Genomic DNA, 27144 nt, shown 5'->3' on the forward strand with positions numbered 1-27144 from the left:
ATTCCCTTTTACAAAGAGGATTCTAATGGAAATAATAAGCCCGGCATAACCTTGCGTTAAAATGTAAATATCTCGGTGCTTCTGCAACCGATCAATGTTGTTATGTATAAAGATTGCCAAAAAACATCGAAGAAGTGTTAAACCCATGCATGGAGAAGCCGCAACACGGATGAACCGCAGCCAGATAGTCAGGAGTCTGCTGTACAAGTATGTATTCTCATAAATTTATATTAACCCAAGTCTTGAGTAGTGATGGACCAAGTCAGTCATTTCAGTGATGTCAATCACTTTTCACCATTCATTTGAGGGAATATATCACAAATGGTCGGAAGTTGGTCACTACCAATGTCGGTCATGGCTGATATGTCAATTGCAACTGATTTCAATCACTATTGATCTCATTCCGAATGACGTGCGTTGATTTCAATCACGAATGTGCAGCAGCCAGTTGTGGTCAAGGTTGTTTGGTCACATGATGTTGGTCATAGGTCATTCTTAACCTATATCAGGTCCGAGTGACCCCTGATAAAAATAAACTCCCCGATGGTGGGTAAAAGAAATGTAAAGGAAGGGTAGTAGCCATCATAGTGGGTAGTTACCCTTGTACAACCCACGCCCTACCCTCCAAGGAGGGTAAGGAAAGGGGAGAACAAAACTTCATCTACCCTTCCTTGGAACTCCTTTGCTTACCATTTGTGTATCCTTCATCCAACATCTATTAAGGGTAAAGGAAGGGTAGGCCTATACTTCATCTACCCTTCCTTGGCACTCCTTCGCTTACCATTCCTCTATCCTTCGTCCAACATCTATAAAGGGTAAGGGATGGATAGGCCTACGCCTCATCTACCCTTCCTTGCAACTCCTTCCCTTACAATCCATCTACCTTTCTTCTGAACTCTATTAAGGGTAAGGGAAGTGTAGGGTTATCCTTTGTCTACCGTTCCTTGGAACTCCTCTCCTTACCATCTGTCTACCCTTCTTCTACACACCATTAAGGGTAAGAGAAGTGTAGGGCTATCCTTCTTCTACCCTTCCTTGGAATTCCTTCCCCCTTACCAGCCGTCAATCCTTCCTCTAACTCAATTAATGGTAAGGCAAGTGTAGGAATATCCTTTGTCTACCCTTCCTTGGGATATGGCATTTATTGCTGAGGAAAACATATCCTAAGAGTATCTCCTCAGCTACTTTCACCTGCTAAAGAATATTGAGTTCTGTAAAAGAACATAAGCAGTCTTTGAAAGCAAAGATAGATGGGCTGCACAACTAATCTTTAAAAGTCCCCTAAGGAAGGCAATAATAAACACAATAGTTTCCATAATTGTGTGAAAAAAGCTATTTTAGAAGAGCTTTCATTCACATTTTTAGGATGTAACCAGCAGCAGCAGCTGCTGAGGATATATGATTCCACAAGTAGTCCAAATTGTGCACACAGTACCACAGCCAGATAGCAAAGCCCGGACTTTGACCACATATAGCCAGTCGCTCTTACCTAATTGAAGCATACCGGGACTAGCTATGGTCATAGTACTAATATATGTATCATGGCTATGGTGATCATTTTTTCGGAGTCACGGGCAATGCACTTGTCAATGGGGGTGGTTTAACGGAGATTTCGGGGGTGTATGAAAAAAAACCCTATGGTTACGGGGATACGAATCCGATCAAAGTAGATAACTTTAGGGATTTCTGATGTTGAAAACATGATTTTCAAGACTCAAAATCGGTAATTTCGTTTTGTATTTCTGGATTCAAAGAATTTATTATTCCACAGTTCCGGTGGCCATAGTATTCAAATTAATTTAAACACTATCTGAATAGTTTTCGCAGGTATTTATCCATCACTCACAGTTCTGGGATCATATTGATCCCTTCTGTTCATAAAGATTACCTTAACAGGTTTTCTAAAGAACGAAAGAACCGCGGTTTTGTGTCACTTATTTCGATAGTTTTTTGTTATTTTCTTTTGTTTTTGTTGTATTTTCGTATTTTTGTGGGTGTTTAGACCGGTTTGGTTTGAGTTCGGTCGTGCACTGAAACTATTGATAGTGTCGTGTGGAAAGCTTTTACAAAATAATTTGCAGTTGTCATTATGTCAGAGTTTCCAGAACTTGGGAAGCATTGCTCGAAGAGTGGATGTAATCAGTTGGACTTCTTACCTCTTTGGTGTTCTCACTGTAATAAAGTTTTTTGCAAAGATCATCACTCGGTTGCTGGTCATAGCTGTTCCGAATGTCCAAACAGGCAGATAGATGTGGTAATTATAATTTTTGAATTCGAATTTCTAATTCTAAAATAAGGCACATTTTCTTGAGTGACCAGCTGGATTTAGTCATCCCATTTTTTCTCTCGCCCTACCTTTACTTGCGGATTCTCTTTGTACGAATATAAGTGAAATGATGTAGTTTGAAATCATGATAACATATGTGATTCGGCTAGCATGTGTAAGTTTTAAGAATGGAAAAGGACGTATTCTTCTCGCTCAAACATAATGTTTGTACCTTGTGGTATGGACATCCCGGGCCTAGCCGAGACAATAGTTATCTGTGGGTTTGCTGCCTTTTTTCAGGAAGCGTGATATAAATTTTTGCTGTGTCTAACTGAGGAACTCTTCTCTAGAAACTATATATTCAGTTATTGAAGATGAATGGTAATGTTCTATTACATCCTACCGGAGTTTTCATGTCACCTTTCCAAATCAAGTTGGCGTCGTCAATATCCCTTGTATATCACGAATTCCCACATATATTATCTCAGTTCCCTTTGTGCGGTTTATGTCAATTACTACTCATGCCTTCATCGAAGTAGTAATTTTTTTCCAATTTATATTACTCACTCTACGTCTCGGCGATATTCATTGACTATGATTTGAATGAATGAAAGGGCCTCGGCATACAGCCATATTGTCAAGCATTTCCATTCTCATAAGCCAAATCCCCACGTCTCATTATTTATAAAGCCTACTTTTTTAAAGCCTTTATTCTGATCAATATATAAGGTATTGGTAGAATTATTGATATTTTTATTATAGTGGATGTATGATTACCCTGATACATGTTATACCAATTTGCTAAAAATCTATATATTTCCATGTATTGCCCCTCATCGACCGTACCAACTATACTGACTGCCATTTTTTTGGTGAAGACACAGTTTAGCAAGTATCTCATTACTGTATTACTTCATTGTTCATGTGGAAGGAAATGAGTTTCAGAAAATTCGATCGTATTTTTGTGTGGTTCATCGTTGGTTGTTATTCTTGTTTTTCTTCTAATTTGTAGGGAACTCACTCATGGCTATCTCTACTTTAATAAAGTGCTGTATTTCTCGCTATGCCTAATAAAGGAATCAGATGCTTTACTCCATCTATAGGGTTAATTTTTATCCCTAAGGGTAATGAGTAATGTGTGTTGTTGACCTGAAATTAAGAATCAATTTGTGTTAGACTGTATGGTTGGTGAAAGCGGACACTTAAGATGTTTTTGCATACCGAAGGTGAAGTTCTTGTTTTAATTCCTCTCTCTCTGTTTATCATACTATTTGTAGCCTAAGGTTTGTGAGGAAAAATGGTGGAAGTGCAGCATATTAGGATGTAAAAGCAACAAGGATCCGGTACATCAGCCTTGCCTTTCTTGTGGTGCTCACATATGCCTCCAACACAGACATGATCCTCCTGAGTCTCATATGTGCCCCTCAGTTCTCCAAAAAGATGCAGCCAAGGACAAAAGCTCTGATGAACCTGAGAAGAACAAGAGGCAACTGCAGAATGCCCTCACCGCTGTTGATAAAGAGGTAAGTATAGGTGATTCATGGTTCTGATGCTGTAAGTAAAGGTGTTAATTATTTTGTTAGGTTGTGATTCTTATTAATGGATTCTTTTACTGCTCTTTAAGTTACATTTTAGGAATTAATCTTTATAGCTAGTCCTGCTGGATATTTCTCGGTTATTACTCATTTTTCATTCATAAAATTTTATCGTATGCATTGGGTTCTAAACATTGCAGTTATCTTTTTTGTAAAGGAAATTCAAAGAGGAAATTTTTAAGGGAAATTTAAGACGTACAGATATGATGTGATTGTCAAGTGTATAATGTGGTTAAACAATGTTTTGATGTGTTCCCAGTCATAAGAGCGTTAAAATGTGAATAAAAAAGAAGCCCATCACTCTTCTCTCTAGATCACTGGTTTTCTCTCAAACTGTGGTGTAACTAATACCCAAAAATCTCCAATTTTGGTTGTGATTGCTCAGTGTATTCATTAATAAAATTCCCGAATTTCTCTTTTAACCTGCATGAGTCAACTTTGTGTGTAAATTTTGGTGAGAACCACTAGACTTCTTCTGTGAAATTAAGCAGTAATTTGTATCGCAGCAAAGTTCCATTGTAAAATGTGCTGAAATCTCTGAAAAATCACTTTTATAGTGCAAACAGGATGTAGCTGACCTATGTATATGTAGTCTATAATTATTTATCAAAAATCCCATTAGATGATCTGCTCTAGAGTCAGATGTCCTCTTCCACTCCATTCACTGATGGCGCCGGACTACTAACCTCGCTAATCCCTGTCATTTTCGTCTTGGCTGCTTAGGATAAGTTAGTTGCATGTTGGGCATAGTATAAACAAGCAACAAATTTGGACTGTTAGTGGCTTATTTGTGCGCAATAGTAATATTTGTAATATATACTAGATTTAAATAAGATTGAGTCTAAACGTGATGTATGTGACATTATTTTAACCTGTTTTGCTTTTGTAGGTGGTAAATGCAGGAATACAACGCCTTTACTTCCACGTGTCTCCCAGAATAAAAGAATAGCTGAATATAATTTTGCACCATCGTTGTCTCAAAACATCACTGAATGACTTACCACTCAGAATCAGTGGGCACAGATTTAGGCAGTCTGTGAGGCATGCAAAATTATCTCACATGTTTGGAAGGTGACTAGCAGGTTTTGCTGTTATCCTTTCAATTTTGGTCATCTTTCATTGGGAGATGAGTGGGGATGGCTGAGATGTCTGGCTTTCATGTGGCTATTTACTGGATGAGATATGGCACCATGTTGACAGCTATACGTCTTTAGCAGCCAACTCCTTCAATCAACGTATTGTAGAACACCAAATGGAAACATTTTCACTTTCTTAAGCAACTGTGGTACAATGTACTGAATGCTCAGGAGCAATATCATTTTTTATCTTTGTCTAGCTTGACGGTGGTGCCAAAGTGTGGAAATAAAGCACTAAGGGATGATAATGTCAATAACTTGTAGAGAAGACAGCAAGGTTGCATTTTTTGCCACAATGTTGCCTTTCCTTGGTGACAGGTATCTTAATTGAGCATACAACCACTCCACCAGTCACTCTGAGGACTAAGTTTAGTGAGTGCATTGACAATTAACCCCTCAAGCGCGGCGGGTATTTAATTAAATCCCATCTCAGCGGCCGGATGAGATTTAAATGACTTCGCCTTTTTGGCATAGTATCATTCAATAATTTACATCTTTCATAATATACGATCAGTATGATTGAAAATTTTAGTAAACTTGCGTAATACAATGCGCTACTATAAAATAATTTTTCCGGCAATTTCAAAAAATATTTATTGTTTTATGTATGTATCTCCTTTTATGAACTAATTAATAAATTTTCAATTTCAAAAGATTTTAATTTGGTTTCGAATAAGCTATGAGATCTCTAACATCCCATGCATTAAAAAAATGCAATTACATGATGTAATTTAGTTATTTGGGGTTGAAAATGTCATAACAGATTGGATACTTTCGATAGGATTACCGGTTTCGCCTACTTGAAAATTTACCACTCCGCCCACTTCTCTGACTATGTTCCATTATTACCGTATCGTTTCATTTAGGTAATCATGTGATAATGTTTCAAACGTCAATATTTTAATATTCAAATGATTTTATCTTAGAAAATCTGCTTTGTGTGACTTGATTTGAAGCGATCCAAACATAATCCCTGAAAGAACACCACACAGCATGAATGACTCTAGTGGACTGAAGCTCGTGGTTTAGAAGCTCCCTCAAGAGACGAGAAAATATCTCGAAGTGGCCCTGGTATATGCTGACTGTTTAGATGGAATCTTATCTCCGTTGATTACTGTCCAGAAAAAAAATATAAAAAAAATAAATTCAGAGCGAAGCACATGGCCCCTTCGCCTAGGACGCAAAGGACTAACGAGGCGGGCCAAACACACTTGGGGCTCAAGGTGACGACAAACAAGGAGAAGACGGAGAGAAGGCATTCAGCTTAGAAGATACCATATCTCAAGCTAAAGTAGCTGACCCTTCTTGACGTCTCTCAAGCAGAATAGGCGGATTTTTTCATGATAGAACAGTTGAAGGAAGGCGTTGAGTTTTTGGACCGCAGTCGTCCACTCGCTGGTTTAAAACGGAATTTTATCGAAGCATTTTAAAAACATCTTGAAGGCATAAAGCCGTTATGAATATTTTATTGGAGAGCAAAAACATTTCTTCAAATGATAGAGTAATTAGTTTTAATTTAACATGCACTATCTGGCGGAGAAAAAATATTATATACAGTAGGTCAGGAAGCGTACTGGGTGCGCATGACGGCGGCATACGAAATTTAAAGGGCGTGTACTGGGTACGCATGACGGCGTTGAGGGGTTAAATGTACCGGGGGATCTTAGCGAGGAAATTCTTTTTTTAGTGCTTCTGCAATTGGGAGTACTCATTATAGGCAGATTATTTCCCTATGCTTTTCCACAGAGACTAACCAATGAAAATATATCATTAACTAAGCGCTACCCTCTCTATATGCCACACCCGTAATTGTGGACTTCTAATGTACTTCCTTTTTTTGATTTGACTGATTTTAATTGTTGTGACTCCATACCAATATATTTTTAGTTTTTGTAAGCAAAAATCATGTATAAACCAAATATAATTTTGGCATTCAGTACTAATTCATTCTGGGATGGTCTCTAATCCCATTTGAGAATACATATTTCAGTTATCTTCAGAGTACTAAATGCTGATTGGATATGTATTTTATTTTTCATAAAAACTCAATGTGCATTTTTATTCTCATTACATTTAAATTTGATGTAAAAATTAATGTTGTTTGTTTGCTTTGTATTGCTCCGAAATTTTCATGCCATTTATTTTATTTCCTTTCTGTTAGTGAGAGCAGTTCTTGATTTAACTTTAGTAATGAGCACTTCTTTCTGAGGAGTTCCGTTTCCATCTTCAACAATTTCTTATCAAAGTCAAATTTATTGGTTTCAATATATTTTCAAATTTATCGGAACTTTTCTTTTCCTTAGATTGATGGACGGTTGCGAACAGCCCTCTCAGGCAAGAAGGCCAAGGACAAGGATATGGCAAATCGATTAAGATTGATGAGGCTCAAGTCTCGTGCCATTGGTGACCCAACCACGTCGGTGCCGATTTCCAGTCGTGCTCACTTTGATGTGTTTCCACCATCCTCTGAAACCTCTGCTGCATCATCTGTTCCAGTTTATGTTTCAAAATCTTGGAGCTTGGGCAGAGCGACTGATGCAGTGGAAAGGATACTGAAACCGCCGATGAAAAGTGGCCAGAGAGTGAGACTTTATGTCCATTCCAACAAAATGCCTGTTGGTAATGACATGTCACAAACAGTTGGTTCCATAATTGAAAGTGGGAGTTTAGTAGATGGGGAGACATTGCTGTTGGAATTTATTGAACTAGGATGAAAGTTGTGTGAGTGTTGTTTGTTGCCTATCTCTTAATGAAATATTATATTATAATTTTAAATTCTTTCACAGCATGATGGGAAGTAGTCATAAATGATTTACATATTTTTCCAAATTCTTGCCATTACCATATTTTTCAGCTTGACTCTTTTCAGTTTGTGGATGTTTTGAGTGAAAAAAAAACCTATGGAAGCAAGGGCAATAAAATGGATAATCATCAATCTTCAGCACTTCAGACCTTGTCTTATGAATTAAGTCACCTTAAAAGCAGTGGTTTTGTGGAAGCAGTTATAGATGTGTCTGGCATTCAAAAACCCTTAGATTAGCCATATGACAAGACTATGAAGAGAAAAATTGTTAGCCGTAAGTTAATCTCTTCCCTTCCTTGATGGCTTCAGTCTCTGGTAAGACATCTAAAATATCAAACATGTTAAAATGTCAATATTATCCATTGTCCATAGTTGGGAATATGCCATGAAAGCAAAAGTTAAGTTAATATTTTTTTTTAAATTCAATGTAACTCTACAAAAAATTGAGTGTAAAGGAGGCATTGAAAAAATCTTTTTGTGTTAATTGCTTGCTGGTAGCTTTTTCCTTAGTCTAAGGATTATTAACTATACATATTTTAATTGAATCATTCAAATTAAGAAAGTTCTCTGAATGTGGCTGTGTACACTCGTATATCACTGAAATATGTGTCAATTCCTAGCTGAGAGCTCAGTATTGAGGTGGATATAAAAGAAGACCACATATGGGCCGAAGAACATAAGGAGATACATATCTCTTGGGATTATTTCAGTCATTCATTTCAACCGCTGAGATTGGCTTCACCAATGCTTCCTCTTATCATTTTCAATTAAGTCCTCTTTTTTTTCTATTTTCTCCATTTATAGATTCCTAATTTTAGCTAGATTAAAGGTATACTTTAATATGTATGTATTTTTGATAGTGTTTTTGAAATTACAGTGGAACCTCGTTAAAGCGAGTACGGGCTATAGCGAGACCCCCGCTATTACGAGAGATAGCCGATGCACCGTCAATTGATCCTATTAAAAGCATGTTAAAAATTTCGTTTTTACGAGGCCCTTATAGTGTTGGCTCTCGCCATAGCGAGGGTTTCACCACCGGAAAAACTTACATCAAGACTCCTTAATCTCTGTAATTGCTAGCGATCTTTTAGAAATGAAGTTAATGGGGTGCTCACTCTCAAATTTATGTGGTAAACTGTCGTTCGATAAATAAGTAGTTAATTTTGGTGAAAATATTGTGGCATTAGCATTCGCGAATGCTTCATCTTCTTTTGTTCCTAGGACAGCAGAAAGCAGTCGGCAGCATACCCGCACGTCCGTGACTTGCGTGAATAGAAAGCATTTGATGGCAGTCACCATGGCCAAAAAAACACCAAACACGTCTAAGCGAGAAAATAAAAATAAAGGAGTAATATGAGGTATATTGGCTATTATTTGCACCACCTCCGTTAAAGCGACAATTCGCTATAGCGAGTGTTTATTGGTGCACCGTGGGGTGTCGTTTTATCGAGGTTGCACTGTAGTTACATATTTATATTCGTTCTCACTAACTTTGGTTGAAACTCACATTTGGACACATGCTTAATGGTCAAAAGTATTACTGAGGATGAACAAATCCAGTCTGGTAAAGATTTGATGACGATCATCGCTATTATTGAGGTTGTATTGAAATATTATTTCAAAATCGCCAGAAGAATTTACTTAATGAACATTTTTACTATATTTTGGCACTCATATTGGTGAGCAAATGATGAATCTTTCTTGAACACCGTGACGTATATCCATTTGAATTCATTATCCTGAGGTGCCATAAATGGGTCACTTGAACTTTAATGAGCCTCTGTAAAAGATATGCCTTAATAAACAAACAACAAGATGAATTCATACTGAATATTTCTTATCTTGGAATGTTACTAAAAATTGTGTTAGAAGTGATAATTAGAGAAATATTTTAATGGGGTTTTTAACTCACATCCACAGTCTGTATTCATCAAAAAATTTATTAGATGAAAGGGAAAGATGTTTTTATAAAAAAAAAGTTATTCACATTCTGCTATTTTGTCATAATTTTAAATAAAAAATTGAGAAAGTTGCTGCCCACTTTTCATGAATTGTTCTGTGAACAATTAATTGAACTGGGACTCCAATGTACTAGTGATGTAAATGGTAGCAAACCACAAATTTTGAAAGGCTTGGGTGTAGCTGAGAAGTGGTGACAACTTGGCAGGAGTTCCCTTCATCATCAACTTATTTGCTTAACACGTTGCGTACCGGGATATTTAAATTCCTAGGAACGCTGATTCTGGGTGGAGGTGTTGAGATTGGAAATATGTGCCTATTAGGGGGTAATGCCTTTGGTTAAAAAGCTAATGTTTAGAATATAACTTTACCCAATCAAACGTTATGATGCATCAATTCATTATGAATAACGAACAACAACTGAAAACGTACTAACGAATACGTATTGTATGCTTTAAAATTGTTTAGGTTGACGCGCCTAAATGACGAGAATCTTCGTCATCCGTCCGGAACGTTCGGGAAAAAAATGACGAGAATTCTCGCCATCTGTACACAACGTGTTAAAGGTAAAGGCTATCGATTTTTCATTGTGAATAGCTCCAGAACTAGGTGACAGATTAAAAAAACTGAAAAATATAGGTGTCTTTTTTTTCAAACACTTTCACAATCAACAATAAAAGAGAATTGGTGAATAAGGCCATTGTGGTCATTTTTACTCTACTTAATATTACCGTAAAACCCATGTGAACACGTTGAAAAATATTATGAAATCCTCCTTATAAAGAAGTTATAGCCCCTCTCCCAGGTCCTACCATTAACTGGCTAAAGCACTCGACTGTAAATTGGGGGATCTGGGTTCATATCCCGAGTAAGGCAAATGATTTTTTTCTCTGCGGATTTTTGTCGCAAGTGCTCTGGTTCGGAAAATGGCCTCTCTATAGCAAAATTTTTAATTTCGTGTTTATTTTACCATTTGTTTGTTTATTGTTTTATCCTTTCGCACCGGCTCCTTCACAAAAAGTTCGTTTTGGCTGTACGAAGGCTGTGAGCATTTCTTTTTTGCCCTGTACAGAGTTGTTTCTCAGCAAGGTCCAGGTAGTCGCTTCCACCACTTAATGACCTTGCCTAGTGGGGTGCCAGACCCTTTCCTCAGCAACTGGGCAAATATAATCCTCGACCCTCTTCTCAAAGGCAGCCCATCATGGCGTACTTTTGCGGTCAGTTTAATGTTACTAGTGCGATTTTAATTTTTTTAAATTGTTACTTTTGTAGAAAATTTCAGTTTATCAATGTATACCTTTCATTTTGCAATGCCTCTAGAACTTTTAAACGAAGTTCTACGGTTATTTTTAGGGTTTTCAGCAAAAGGGCATTATATCATAGACCAACAAATTTACGAATTTTTAGGATATTCATTAATTAGCATTTATAGCGAAATTCATTTATTATACTATATATATATTCATTCATTCATCGTTTGTATTCAAAGGTTGATAAGAGGTTATTGAAAATAGTCGCTGTAATTTTGGCTCATGACAAAGAACTGATAGAATCATATTTTTTTACATTACGAGGGCTTTTTTTCATAGGAGTTCAATCGGATATTTCTCCCAATTTCACCGCAAATGTACACTTAGAATGTGGCTAACAGAGTAGGTTATATCTTTTAATGTAAATCATAGCAATATCGCTCCTATAAATTTGCTATTGAGGTTTAAAAATAACAATTAAACATCTAACCCTATCGTCTCCTAAATTTGTTCTTGGTGATGATGAACTGTGTTAATATTAACGCTAGAGTTCCGTTTAAAATTTGGAACCAATCAGCAGAATATCAAGAATGTAATTCTTAGCATTGATTTTCAATAAATGCAACATGTATGTTTTTAGTAATTTTAACTAATAAAGAAATAAGTGACCACCAGCACCTTCCTTGTGTTAATATTTATTCTTAATCAATAATATTACAAACTGATCAACAATCGTTGGTCTCAACAATCAAACCAAATATCCTCGTGGAATACATAGATGCAAATAGCGCAAAGCAATTGTTCGTGTTTTTGACCGTGTTCCACCAGTTTTAAAAATCTGAATAAAATTAGGATTATACTAATTTAGGGGCAACAGCATATATATATTTTTTTCGGTGTGTCTATTGTTTCCTAAAAATTTTAATTTAATTTTGAAAATTTAAAACTTTTTCAAAGTTTTAGTGTTCGGTCAAATTTTGAAAAATCAGGATGGTAGAACGCAGCAGTGTATGCATTTTAAAATCATGAAAAAGATTTTACAAAAATAATTACTGAAGGTATGGTTAAAAAAAAACGAAAAAATCGTGTTTCAATTTTTTTTAGGTTAATCTTAAACCATATAAGCTGCTTAGTAGCCTATATGGTCTAAGGGGTTAATTTTCATTGTTAACTCTTTTACTGCCAGCCCATTTCAGGTGGGATGTGGGAAGACTGCCAAAGGTATTTTCCAGAATTTGCATTATTTCAAATTTTAAAAATTTTCAGCTATTTAATTTTATATAATTCATCTAGATTTTTTTCCAATACTTAAGATATATTTATATCTTATAAACATGCATAGATTATGAGGGTTTACTTAAATGACGGCTGTTGAAAAGACCACAATCAATGAAAAAAAAGTCAAATAAGTCGGGCCGATAAATTGGCCCCTGACAGTTTTTGCTCAACCAGCGAGGGTTGATATATCGGCCTGGTGGCAGTAAAAGGGTTAGGCCTGAAACTTTACAGAAACACATAATTTTTGATGCACTTCAAGTGTACATTTTTTATTTTTCAAGATACATACCTGGCACTTTTCACTATCTTAACCGGCTAGGCCCTTCATCATTTATTTTTTTTCTGCAGTTAGAATACTTCTAGATAATGGGATATATTTATTTATCACATCCCCCGTAAACAGCACATAACGGCCTTTTACAACAAAGGTTTCCAATATGAACAAAGTACAACAAACATCCATGCCCTGGATAGGGATCACCTACCCAGGCGGGATTCGAACCCATGACCTACGGTTTGGCAGGCGAGGACTTTACCCCACCGCCACTGAGGCCGGCCTATGTATGTTAATAGTTAAAAGTGGCCATAATAGTTATGTTTTAAATTGACGTTAAAACCTCAACATACTGTTAAACCATTTTTTTTAAATAAATAAATGCCATTCTATGGTACACATTGAGTGTTTCATTTTATATGGTAAGCAATTCAAAGTGCAGACATCCCTTTTACACCATTTATAGATTAAGTGTTGCTACAAAGGCCATACAGGGCCTGAGAAATTGTCCAGGTAAGTCACTGCGTTTAGAAGGAAGATCATACCACCATCATCATCTGGTGGTCTGCAGTTGAGCAGGTTCTATCTTCCAAAACACTCTTTGTCTTGTGCCTTCCTCCTCATCCCTGCTTATCCTGGATCCTCTTCTAAAACACCTGTTGTTTCCTCTCTTCCCGTACCTCGTTTCGCCTTTCCTTCCAACCCACATAGCACTTAATATCTACAGCATATTTTGGATGTTTAAAATATCTACTTAATGTCTAGGAATATGGTTTTTAGTGGATAGGTAGATGAAGTCATTGTAATCACATGGACTAAAAAGACAGAGGCAACTCTTCTGGCAAATGTTTATAAAAGTGATTTAAAGTTAAAAATACTCGTTTTTTACATATGTATCTACCAGATGTCTAGAATATGCCTATTCTATGAACATCCGGCTATTGCTTAGCCTTCTAAAATACTGGAATTTTAGATACTCAAAAGTAATTTAACAAAAACATTTTTTAAGAAATGATAATAATTTCAAAAAACAAAAATTAGTGATCAATGAGAGACGTTGACAATTTAAGCAAAATTTATTATTATTTAATTATTCAAAATTAAAAGGTAACTATTAACTGTATCCGCTTAGATTCCATCAATAAATCCAATTCATTGCAAACAAGGTATGTCAAAAATGTCTCTTATTTTTAATTAATTTACAACTAATTTTTAAAAATGTTATTATTGTTAAAAAACATGTCGTAACTTTTCATGCCTTTTATGTATCAAAATTAAGCACTCATATTCATTCTTATCCCTGATGAAGGTGTATAATTAGGTTAGAAAAAATTTGCATTCAAAATTCTCCAAGATCTATACTGCAAGTCCCTGAATCAACATTCATTGATAATGTTGAAGACTTTTGAGAAAACTAAATGGAAATTGTGTGCTGCTTTGAAAATTTCAAATTTGGAATCAAAGGAGGAAGCCCCTTTTAGAAGCAAAGGCCAGATAGGTTCCAATATTCAGGATAATACCCAGAAGACACCGTACTCTCCCATCCTGCTCTGCCAGCGGACTGTCAGTTGAAATAAACTATAGTTATATCGAAACATAGTATAATCAAGTCATTTATCCGAATTCATAGAAAGTATCTGCTCAAGATTTCTTGTAGATACATGTAGGAAAAACGGACATTCAGATAGCTAGAAGATGTCTGCTGGTTATTATAAGATATTTTTTTTTTTTTTTATTCTCAACCCACCGGATACAGCTCTTACTGGCCATTTTATACCGGGGTATTCAACAAATGTAACAAGTAAACGTACACAAACAACCATGCCCTGGACCGGGGAAACCTACCCAGGCAGGACTCGAACCCGCGACCTCTTGTTTGGCAGGCGAGAACATTACCCCGCCGCCACCGAGGCTGGCATTTTCTCAATAATTAGCAGAAGATGTGTTAGATATACATTATAGACAATTTGTAGATATTTTGTGGCATGTAGGAACTACTCCTCCATAAAATAATATCATCTTAGTCGGTTTTGTTTCTTTATTTGGATTGCACTGATCAGGTCTCACTCAACCTTCCCTCACTCCCTCATGACTATACCTCTTCATCGCTCACTCTCATTACCCAACAAATATTCAACACTCCTCAAAAGCTTCAATCTGTTTTATATCCCTTAGTCAACATCTCACTACCTTTTAGTAAGGCTTCAAACAAACACTTGACAGCCTTATCCTAAGCCTAATATCCATTTGGCTTGCAAAACAATTTTATTTTCTTTTGAAGGAATCAAATCTGGTCATTGGAATTCTACTTTTTATCTCTTTTTTCAGTCTTCTTATCCTGTGTAATTTCTGCCTCAATATACAGTAAATGTTATCTCTGATACTATACACATTTTCATCACATCATAATGTTTTTAATTTACTTATAGCCCATATTCTTTTCTCATCCAATATATCCTTACCTTGTATTATCATCTATCTTTATTTTATCATTTTCCTCTAGCATATGGGTGAAAAAGCCAATGAGACACATCCTCAGGGAAAAAACAACTCTTCCTATCTCCTGCAAACCTATTTTTACTCCACTCTTTACCTCAAGATGAAGTGGCATCAACATATGTCTCTCAAGGGAATTTAAATGCTGAATGTTTCTCTTCTTTATTCATCATTACAAGTTGTGCAAAGAGTAACATGAGGAAAGATGGAATGCCATGCTTTAAAAAATCTCCCCTGGATTGTGTCTGTTTTATCAATAAGTGTGAATGTTTGTATCTGTTCGCTCGTCATTCTTGCAGAATTCACCCTAGTGACCAAAGGAGCTTGACCCTTTCTCCAGCTTTTCCTCTTCCAGAATTTGTTACCATTGTCCTTACTTGCTCATAGAACACAAAGAACCCATGCCCTCTTGACATGATTGTTGAAATTGCCTCATTAAAATATACACTGCGGATGAAATATGATTTGATGCTTTCCCAACGAATAATGTGGATAAACTCTATTAAGGATTCCCACTGGGTTAAATTATCCATATTGGCCAACGTTTCAAGCTCCGACTAGGAGCTCATTTTCAGGGCTGCTGAATTTCAGCCCTTTCAGTAGCCATGAGGATGAGCCCCGAGTCGGACCTTGAAACGTTGACTAATATATTTAACTTAACCCGGTGGGAGACCCGAGAAAATTTTACCCATACACAGTGGTTACCAGTGGCGCTGACTCCATGGGGCCTGAGGGGGCCCGAGCCCCCTCGAAAATTCGTTATGGGTGTGAGGAAAAAATGTGTCAGGCTTGTCGATTTTCCCCGGAGTGTCCAGATATCGAGATTCGAGTTATCAGGGTTCTAATGTTGATCATATGACTCTTCTAAAATGCTTAAAAAAACGTCGAGAAACGGAAGTCTATTATTTTCTTCTATTTCCATGGTGAACTTGATGCTGCTGTGTTGACAGTTCATGTGATCGAAGAATTCGATGAGAGACGCAGCCTGGATGAATTCTTCGATCACATGAACTGTCAACACAGCAGCATCAAGTTCACCATGGAAATAGAAGAAAATAATAGACTTCCATTTCTCGACGTTTTGGTTTCCAGAAGAACGGACGGAACTCTCGGTCACAGCGTTTACCGAAAACCCACCCACACGGACCTTTACTTACATGGACGTAGTCACCACCATCCTTCGCAGAGAATGGCAGTAATTAAAAGCCTGATTCATCGAGCCGTATTTATCTCGGACAAAGATAGCCTAGCACCTGAACTAAAGCGCCTTCGGAAAACCTTCCAGCAGAATGGATATGATGAGAGACAAATTTCCAAGGCCCTAAAAAGGTCCATATCCAAGACCAACTCAAGGAGAGAAGATGGAGAAAGAGACGATCGAACTGCGAAGGCGTGTTTACCATACATCTCTTCAGTGTCGGGGAAAGTAGCGAGAATTCTGAAGAGATTCAACATCCAGGCCATCCACAAACCACCAAAAAAGATCCGGGACATGCTCGTCAAAGCAAAAGATCCGGTAGGATTGAAGACACCTGGCGTTTACCAAGTGCCATGTGGGTGCGGGAAAATATACATTGGTGAGACGGGCCGCACCATAGACACGCGGCTCAAAGAACATAAGTGCCACCTCCGCCTAGGACAGCCCGAAAAGTCAGCCATCGCAGAGCATTGGATGGAATGCAAAAATACTGTTAAGTTTGACGACACCAAGATGCTCTGCCGATCCAATGGCTTTTGGGATCGACTCATTAAAGAGTCTATTGAAATTAGACGGTCTAAGAATACCATCAATAGAGACTCCGGATATGCTCTGAGCAGCACCTGGAAACCTGTGCTCAAGACTATACAAAAGGCTAGGCAAAACCACCAATCAGAGCATGCCGCTGACGACAGCCAATCAGCAGTCACCTGACCACCAGAGTGACTGTATATAAGCAAGTCAAATTCTCACTCGACATTCACAGCCCTGAGGACGATGACCGAGTCGGACATCGAAACGTTGGCAGATATGGAGTTCCTGACCCGGTGGCGATCCCGAGAACTCTTTACCAAATGGTTAACCCTTACGCTGCGGCCCACCCTCTGAAACCTACCCGTCTCATGCAGTGAAAGTGCTGAGCGCATGGCAGGGAGGAAGTAAAAGTATAACGTTCTCAGCAGCCTGCCGTGTGACCGTACCAGGTACGTTCACAGCAGCGAAAGGGTTAAACTGGCAAAAAAAAATTTCGTAAGAGAGCCCTTTCTTAGATATTACCATCTTTTTAAGTTATCCAGAAATTCAGGGGCTGAATTTCCCAGAACTTCCTAGGCTGTAGCTAAAACATTTTGGGACAGGGTAAGAGGGTTTCATTTACTTAAATGACGGTGCAATTTGGATGAGGAAAGGTGATTTATTGCTCTTGTTACCCTTCTCTCTGCCGCTGGCTGCACGACATTGGGGAGTATGAGCACACTACCTCTAGTGTATGGGGAGAGAAGAGTAAAGGCCCTTCCCAGATTTACAGGGTGCATGGTCCATAAATTATTAGCCAGTAAGTATCCATGGGGAAAAAATTGAGTTGATACTTTGAACCTCAGATGAACTGTTGGGTCTTTGATTTAACTTTAATCTTACTTGTATTAGGTTGGTTAATTAATCTACAGTAACTGTATCAGCTATAAATACTCTGGATTTTTTCTGATACCAGGCCAGTGGTCCTCTCATAGTTGTGATTTAAAACAATGTACAACAATTCCTGCACAAAATATTCTCTTTATTTTTAAATGAAAGTCGTTAATATGAAATTTAATGATTGAGACTCCGTAACACACAAAACAAAACGAACGCAATTGTAACCGTATTAAAAATCTTTTCGATTAATAGATTGTTGACTTGTCTATAAACAATTGTTTGATCGTCTGGGGATGAAGGGGGCACGTGCCCTTCCCCAACTAAAAAGGAGTAAATCCGCCTATGCTTGTACATAAGTTAATTGTAATGCCTGTGGGCTCTTATTGAAATCAAGTGGTTCGAAAAATTAACAGGCGCATGAACGATAAGTTCATTCTTATTTTACCTTGTATCACATGGTTTCTTTCTTGATATTATTAATTTTTCTTGTATTTCAGCACCTCTTTTTAAACTCCGTTCTCGATCTGGGTGTTTTATAATGAGTGGCGATTGCGCAAGGGACTCGGTTCCACCGTTCCATCCCGCAATCGTAACTGGGTGTTCGCAAGCGAAAAGGCGTTGCTTGAAATTTCGCAATTTTGTTACCTTTTCGCGAGGTGACGATTTATTAGGTTTAGGGCCCCCACGCACTGGCAGCTTTTACAAAAAAATTATTTAGTTACTTTGAGGAAGTTCCTGACCTCGCGAGCGGCCGACTTTTTAATTGCGGCAATAAAAAAGTCGCCCGTGCGCGAGACCGCAGGCAATGCCGTGTGTTTCATTGGAACTTCCTCAAAGCAACTAAATAGTAGCTGTATAAAAGTTGCCAATGCGCGGGGGCCCTTACGTGCGTCTTAATTTTATCATCACTGATGAGCGATTGCCTAGTGATTTCCGCAAGCAGTTGAAGGGTAAATTGAAGCCGCGAGATGACTCCTTTGGATGAGGAGTTGGGGTGATTCCCAGTAATCTGGAGAAGAGGGATGTTAATATAGCTATCTACGTTGCCGCCGACCCTGGAGTTGCTTTTTACCTCCCAGTCCGACCCCATATCACAGCACTCATAATCTTGGAAGTGCGCACATGCTCCTGCACCCCTGCACTACCCAAGCACTCCAATAGCTCGCTATTGTTAGCGATGGCATAGGTTGACCTTGGAATTGATAAATACGCAGAAGCGCATAAGGGGGTGCCAGTCATTTTCTCTACATCCACGGAAAAGTTAACATTGGTTGCTGGGACGCTGGATGGATTTCCCAGCTCTTGCGGTTCTATAGCGGTAGCCTCTGTCACCGTTCCTCGTGAAAGCGTTACCTTGGGAACGTTTTGTTTGATAGATATATCATGTGTCCGTTCTACTGCCTGTTGGATTGTCTCTCGCAAGTGGAGGAATAATTGAGTATTTCTTTTTATCCCCGTCGAGAGTGAAGTTTGCTCAGGTCTTTTAATGTACATGTTTTAGGTACGAATGCGTCATGGAATTTTAGACTCGTTTCAAGTGTGACATATGTTATGTATTTAGAATTTTCTTCTCGTTTGCATCCACGATCGATGCGTGGATGTGCATAAAATTTGTGCATCGCCTGTTTTTGAGGAAAGACGAAGGCCTCCTACCTATCGAGTATGTTTTAAAATCGTGAAATAGAAAGTTTATAAATGGCCTCCGGACACGATAAAGATGAAAAGGAGGAAGAAGACCCTCGTTTGGTGTTCTTTTTCGACTACATCCAAAAGAATATGAAAGTGAAGTCCGATAAGTGGTTCAAAATGGTAATAACATTATCGGGTGTCATTTTCACCGATCAATACCCAAATGTTAACTTATACATTGATATTGTAATAAGGAATTATTTTATTAAACTCGATATTAAAATTTTCCTTTCATCTATTGGCACCATTGTTTCTATTTCCAGATTGGGAATGAAGAGAATATGGGAATAATTAATAGTTTTTTGGACTCATCTGATGTTATGGTTTTAACCATCCATCTGAATGTTGGTGGGTTGCTTATTCCTTCCCTAAACTTCCCTACCAGTGCACTAAAATATAAAGGTGTGTACTTTGTGAAGAAGTATGGAGCCCCTATTCCGAAAGATAATGTTAGAGGAGGTTTGATATTTGGGGACATGGCACCAAATCCAATTGATGAGTTAGCTACACTAGTCAATGAGGTATGAGTCCATCTTATTATTTTATAACCTTAAAGTGCGTCAGTTGTTCCATGATGGTTATTCTCAATTACAGCTTAGCACACACTAGCTCTTTAGTAGTTGAAATCATAGTCCGTAAGTCTTGCCATGAAGTACTTTCCTGCTGGTGTGAACTATTATAATGGAAATGTCATAGGTGCATAAGATTTCATGAGAGCAGTTTGGTATTGTAAGATAATATTTTTTTAAAGAAAAAATCCCTCGGTTATTGTGAACGTATTCCTTTGTTCCCTCTTTACCCGAAGGTTTACCCTTCGTCACCTCTAGGTTATGGTTTTCTAGATTCAGGTTGGTATTCTCTATTCAACTGCTGACTATGGTCTGTCGATTATAGGTTGTCTTCGCATGTATTTTCATCTCACGCCTTTTCTTTCCATGTTTATTTTCTTTGGGTGTCTCTCTAATGTTACTGCTGAGTTATCAGCAAGGCACTGCATGATAATTTTTGTATTGCGGATTTTTACTTTGGGTGCTTCCTCTTTGATATCATATAGATATCTCATTGTGAGCTTTCTCGATGAAAAGATTGAAAATAATGGGGGACATCATGCTGTTGTTTTTTTCCTAACCTTATTCTTGCTTCTTCACGACTAGGTCCAGATTTTATCACAGCTACTCGCTATTTGTATGAATTGTGAAATTCTGCAGTCATGTAAAACACTAATTTCTTTCAGGATTGTTAGCATTGCATTCTAATCCACAATATCAAAAGCCTTGTCCAATAATGTGTTGAATGTAGGTATGTTATACTCTCTTCTCTATGTGCAGCTGCAGAGCCAATATTGCTCCCCTAGTGCCCTTCTTAATTTGAATTGGTCTTTGTTAAGGAACTTCTATGCTTTCTGTTCTATTTTGCTAAGGTGATCCTTGTGTCCCAGTCCATATCAATTAAGGCAAGTGGTTACCTTCATAGTCTCAGATGTTATTGAACTTAAAATATATCAAACTTCAGGATGAGGTAAATAACGGATATTTTTTAGTCCTTCCCAAAAAATATTTTGGCCCAAGATACTGTCCACCAAACATGCACCCGTGGATGCCATTTTTCACTTGTGATTTTTGACAAAATACTAAAATGCTCATATCTCGGGGACAGTTCAAGATAATTCACTCCTTTTTGATTTTTTTGAATGATTATAATTTCGTGATTAAATGATATCCTTTAATTGAAAATGTGTGTCCACATATCTTTTGGTGTATTTTTTTGATTTTTTAAGTTAATTTTTTCCTCAAAAATGTTAATCCTAAACATTGAAATTTTTTACTGTATATCAGTACCATTAAGTACTACAATCCCAGAGAAAGAGAACTTCCATTTTTAGTTTAACAGGTTTAATAAATTAATGTAATTTTTTACCTTTCATGGTGAATTTCTTGATAGCAAGTTTTTGACACAATATATGTAGGACAGAAGGGTAGGGTGTTCAGGACCAGAACAGAAGTATATAATAGGTGTTTTTGCGGTGGGAATGTGAACCAATCCCACTGTGGGAAGCCGGTCACATAAGCGACCTGAGGTTGTTCACCATGCTAAGAAGGGGAAGAAGATGGACGATCAGGAAGAATTTGAGATAAAAATCAATTTGAGTAAGGGACTAAATGACACATTATTTCAAAAACACTTACCTTTCCTGATCACTGCACTATCCCTCTGCAATTAACCCCCACTAAGCCATGCACCCCCAACCCTAGCCAGCTCACCTTCTGAGCCTTTCCTTCCCCAAACTTAGTCACACAACCCAACCACTCCCCCACCCATCCTCCTACTCCTCCCCAACCTACCCCTTTCTCCATTACATCCCCCTCGTCCCTAGCTAATATACTTATATTAAAGTTTTAAATTATATGTATTAAAGCTCGCGCTGCAAGTGATTATTTCCATTCAGCTCGCTGAAGAGGGGCACTTTGTGCTCAAAATACGTGAATTGTTTGTTCTTTTCTGACTGCTCTTTTTGAGCGGTTCTCCTGGTATTTTTACCCTACTTTGTGCGTGAGTGAATGTTTTCAGTGATTGTTTGAATACTTGACATCTTTAGCAGGGCCTTATCAGCTCGGCGAAGGATCACAGGTGGTGCATTTGTGGTAATTAACCCGGCATCCTTAGTGGGGTCCCATCAGCCCCACGAAGACTCCCAGGTTCCAACCCAAGGTACCTTAGCAAGGTCCCTACAGTCTTGCAAAGGTTTCATTCAGGTGGTGCGAATATTTTTAGTGCGTGTGAGTGTGATAGTGTAGTTACTCGCCATATTTAGCAGGGTTCCATTAGCTCTGCGAAGGGTCACAGGTAGTGTGTTGTTGGTAATTAACCTGGCATCCTTAGTGGGGTCCCATCAGCCCATGAAGGCTCCCAGGTTAAAATCCAAGGTTACCTTAGCCAGGTCTCTACAGCCTTACAAAGGTTTCATTCGGGTGGTGTGACTGTAACTGTGGCAGTCTGTGGTGAGAAAGTAAAACTTCCGTAAACTTCCGAGGAGGGTTATTCGGGTAGATTAGTTGTTTGATTTGATGAGTGGTGCCAAATTTTGCAGCCATTGGAGACTTTCCTTTTTGTTTTGTTTATTAAAGTTGTCTGGCTTATTACTTGGTACTCGAGAATGACGCCTCAGCACCAAAATTTGTCATACCAAATTTCTGTGAAAATTACATAGGTTGTTTTTATTCATTAAACCAGATTCATATTATGGTTATCCTGTGAATGAAGCAAATGTTCAAATGGCACAGTCATTTTATCAGGAAGATAAGTGGGACTGTTCTCACCAGAGTGCCTTAAAAGAAGACATTAAGACTATAAAAGTTGCTGTAGAAAGTGTTGTGAAAAAATATATGACAGCATTAAAGAAAATTTTGCCATGTATAAGATGAAACATTCAACATTGCATGTTGGAAGATCAAAATTTTATGTGTTATGACATAAGTGGGTTGTTCCACATCTACCATAAGATGACTGTTTGTGTGTGTACAGTGCAAATTTTGAATTTTGTGTTGTAGCTTTGAAGAACTTACTTGAAGATGTGACACCTTGGTTGGACATGTGAAGTCATTAGTGGTCTGTGATATTGAGTGCAAGACATGTTTGTTTCAGGACTGTGGTGACTGTCCTGGAGAGGGAGGACTCAACACAGACAATTGGTCCAGAAAATGTGGCAGATAACTCTTCTGAAGTTATATATGCAGCATAGGAAGAAAATAAACTCATTAAGTAAACTTTTGCCATTGATACCTTCACAGGCGAACTTGGCTGGTGGACAGTGAAAGCAGTAACACAGCAACATCTGAACAAATTCCAGAAGTGAAGGGACTGTAGAGGCTGCATGTTTAGTACTTCACTATGATTTTGCTGAGAACTGGTCTGTGGTTCTACAACAAGAAGTTCAAGGATATCAGTGGAGTAATGACCAAGTGTCAATTTTTACAGGAGTGACATATTTTCAGAACAAGACCACAAGTTTTGCAGTTGTGACTCGGCACGTGCGGTATTGGATATACACAAAATTATTGAACCACTGCAATCACCGGTAGAAAAGATCATAATCATGTCTGATGGTGCCCCTTGTCACTTCAAAAACCGTTGCCAACTATTTGAACTTGCAAAGTCTCTTGTTCCAATGGAGTGATATTGGTCATGGTAAGAGACCGTGTGATGGCGTAGGAGGCATGGTGAAGCATCATATAAGATAAAACAATCTTACTAGCCCAAGTATAGCTGCAGTTTGAAATACCAAGGAGTTTACGAGAGTGGTGCAGTCATACACTTCAATAAACCTGATCCTGTTGCCCAAAGAGGAAGTTAACCCATTATTCCCCAGACTCCACATAGGGCTTTTACCTTCGTTTATTTCCTATTTTACGGCTTATTTTGGCCTAATTAAGATTGATTTTCAGAAAAAAATATTATATTCATCATAGTATAAGATTTACATAATGTTGCGTTTACGCAACGCTGGGAAAACTCCGGTAAATAAAAACAAAAAAGGACTTTTCAAAACTTAGGTTGCATATTTTGTTTGTCATCGTCTTTTCTGATGCAATGTTCAATAATATTCTGCTTGGAATTAAACGTAGCACTTTTAACAATATAACTTATCTTTGATTGGCCCACTCGAAATCTTCGCCGGGAATTATAAGTATGCCTGTGGATGAAATGCATTATTCTCCCTTGACGGGCATGCTGGGGTATGCCATTTTTCCTAGGATGCCCTGCATGTGGGTACCGATTTTTATGCCAAATGTCATCAGCAATTGTATTCGAAACGATTTCTTGCCTCAGTAAAATTTTATGATCTTGGACCGAAATTCTAACAATGGAATTGCTTTGCCCGTGACTTAGGCATAAAATCACCACGGATTCACCTCTGCACTATCAATTCCTTTTCGGAACAGAGGTTTTTTGCCTTTAATCTGGATACGGTAACATGCAACATAATTATCGAGTAAATCTACCCCTCCCATTCCCCGATTGTATTCGTTGATGATATTTCGATTTTCTTCGAAAATCTTCGTGCCTTTTCGTCCTTACTATGGGTTCCATATTACCGTAATTTGAAGCAACAGCAATGATAGAGTTATCATGCCATCGCACTATGTGAATATGTTTTGACCCGTCAAACGAATAGTAGAAATCCCGGTAAGGTTTTTTTGTCAAATCTCTCGAAAACATAAGTGCGCAGTTTTCCGTTCGATTTACTCTTACTGTTCCCGCTGAAAAATAACAATTATCACTTAAAAGTTGCTAACAGATTGTAACTGCCGAAGAAATTATCAAAATACGCGGCATGAAATTTTTGTAGACTTACAAAAAATTCAGCTAATTTAGAACAACCCTTTCTCCTAGTAAACTTAGGTATCCTATAAATATCACTTTCAAGCTCCTCACCATATGGCAAACATTGATAGAGATAGCCTGTAGATGAGGTCAGACACCACAATGTATAACCTACTCTAAATTGTTCCCCACGAATGAACATTTTAGCTGCGTGCTACCTGAAATATGAAACCATTTGTTGGGAAAATTCCAAACTGAATGGAATTTTGGTATAATCTGTTGAGAAAAGGTCCGACTTGTATTACTATTGTACTAAATGTATTACTTTGTGTAGTTGAGAATTATTGGAGAGCTGTCGATATTTATTTAATTCATCAAATCGAATCTTCGTCATACGTTGCCTCGCAATTGCGACAGACATCTCATTTTGGCTTGTCCAGTAGAACTTAGTGCTCGGTAATATGTAATACACCGACAGCATTACGATTCCAATTATTTTTTTAAAATCTGCCTTACTCTGAGTAAATGTATGGTTATTTACCTCCTCAGCGTAGTTATTTGAGTAGCTCAAAATAAATATAAGTATTTTTCACTGAGGAATAAGCGACAGATCTCAATGAGTGAGTGTCCTCCATGCTGAGTAAGTGTTTCTATTGCTTTTTTCACGCAAAAATTCGGGACTACTATGGAGGTAGATTCTATTTTTTCACATTTAGATGAACCATTTTGTTCTCTACATCTTTTACCTAGGTGTGCGCGTTTACTGGACAATTTTTCTTTAGATACTACTTGAGTAAACTGTGACTTGCCTTGCAGCACCTCATCCATATTTTAAATACTGAGAAGATGTAATCCCCATTGTAGTTCCAAAATTCATAAAATATTATACATCGCCTCTCCTGTTTATTTATATTCTTCAGTTACCTTCTTGATGCTTCTTCTTAAGCATTCGTCTGAGGCATAGAAATAACGGGTAAAATTTTCTTCACTTTTATATCTGAATGAAAACTCTGGATGATTTATTTTGCAAAACGCCGAGAGCAAACTACTGCGGTATTATTGATATAATTACTGAATGAGAGATAAAGATGCATTTCAGAGGACTATTTAACTGATACGAACCCAACTGATGCTAGATTATTAGCTTTACATAACCTAAGCGATAGAAGAAAAAATAGGTAACTCAGGATTGCACGGAGAAAATTCCAAAGAGCGACTAGAGGAACACTCCACCTTCCATCTCAATTCTGCTTCAACTAATACATTTCTCACCCTATCATTCTCAGTCTCTGAAACTGAATTTAACATCTATGAAGTAATAGTTCCACTCAACGACATGGGAATCACATTGCCCTGTATCGGTTCCACGTGTGTGCGCAACAGTTCGCCTCTACGAAGTACCAGAGTGTCCAATATAAAATTCTTAAAGATGGCCATCTTGGATTTCAAAATGCCATTCACCCTTTACTTAGTAAACTCACAACCTGTGAGTGCCAAAAATGAAGCTAAACTGCCTCCAAAAGACTACGTTGTCGATTAAAGCCATACTGACTGAGTTTCGTTACGCTTTGAGAAAAGCCCTCTGGTCCACCAGAGAATTCCCATCATTGCGTAAACGCAACATTATTTACAACAACCATATTTACACCAGTAACGACGAAATTTCGAGACAAAAATAAACATGATGAATAAAGAAACTTAGAACTAAGAGAAAACATTACCTCTCGTAAGATTACTCAATAAATCATCGTAAAAAATCATTTACAAATTGTAGTACTTCAACTCTTCGAAAAAGGCAAATTCCGAAGTAAAATAATAATTATTATTTCAATGAAAATTTTGCAAAAATAACTGAATAAGAACGAAAGGTACGTCAGAAATTCAGGAAACCTGAGAAAAAATTATCCTGACGCAAAGGTTTTTTTCTAATAATTACGATTCAATAATGTTGCGTTTACGCAACGCTGGGGATTAATGGGTTAAAGAATTCTGCCAGCAGGAAATAAAAGAATTGTCGAACTAAACTACACCGGTGAAAGAAATTTGGAAGACTCATGTCTGGACTCAAATTGATGGGTGAACTTGTATTGCATGAACTTCAAAGTGCAAGAAAGAAAAAATTTCACTTGTCCAACCTGGATCTCAGGAATACCAAGAGAATATTCAAATTCGAAACCTACAAAAAGGAATTTTTGTGGCTTGTATGTATGATGATGACTGGTGGATTGTAGAGATTATAAATATCAGTTTGAGTTAAGTTAAATCAATGTTAACTTTATGCTGCCACATGGATTGGCCACTGTATATACGTTCCCATATGAATGATCCCAATAACACCAGTGCTCACTTCCAATTTGTGATGTTTTGAAGATTTTGGGTGCCCCAGTACCTATTGCTTCAACAGGAAGACATCACTCAATATCTAAGGAAAATACTGATGCAATTGTACAAATTTTTAGTCCATT

At 37.7% G+C, this 27144-nt stretch overlaps 2 protein-coding genes across 5 annotated transcripts in view; both read left to right on the plus strand.

The window, feature by feature from the left end:
* Positions 1-1967: 1967 nt before the first annotated feature.
* LOC124159228 (AN1-type zinc finger protein 1-like) lies at positions 1968-7946 on the plus strand. Of its 4 annotated transcripts, none has more exons than XM_046534891.1 (4): positions 1968-2254; positions 3544-3789; positions 7301-7718; positions 7852-7946. In XM_046534891.1, exons 1-3 carry the CDS (start codon positions 2090-2092, stop codon positions 7709-7711), a joined length of 822 nt encoding a protein of 273 aa, XP_046390847.1. In that variant the 5' UTR covers positions 1968-2089; the 3' UTR covers positions 7712-7718; positions 7852-7946. The 4 variants fall into 4 exon arrangements, with proteins under 4 accessions (XP_046390847.1, XP_046390848.1, XP_046390845.1 ...); XM_046534892.1 differs by having other exon boundaries at positions 7867-7946; XM_046534889.1 differs by having other exon boundaries at positions 7301-7946.
* Positions 7947-18527: 10581 nt separating this feature from the next.
* The window catches only part of LOC124159740 (dynein beta chain, ciliary-like), a 255329-nt gene continuing 246712 nt past the window's right edge, over positions 18528-27144 (plus strand). Inside the window, exons 1-2 of the mRNA XM_046535651.1 lie at positions 18528-19477; positions 19621-19878. Coding sequence (XP_046391607.1) covers positions 19364-19477; positions 19621-19878 — 372 coding nt within the window. The 5' untranslated portion in view covers positions 18528-19363. The remainder of the gene's footprint in view (positions 19478-19620; positions 19879-27144) is intronic.

Source organism: Ischnura elegans, chromosome 5 (genome assembly GCF_921293095.1).
Source record: "Ischnura elegans chromosome 5, ioIscEleg1.1, whole genome shotgun sequence".
NCBI classification, from domain to species: domain Eukaryota; kingdom Metazoa; phylum Arthropoda; class Insecta; order Odonata; family Coenagrionidae; genus Ischnura; species Ischnura elegans.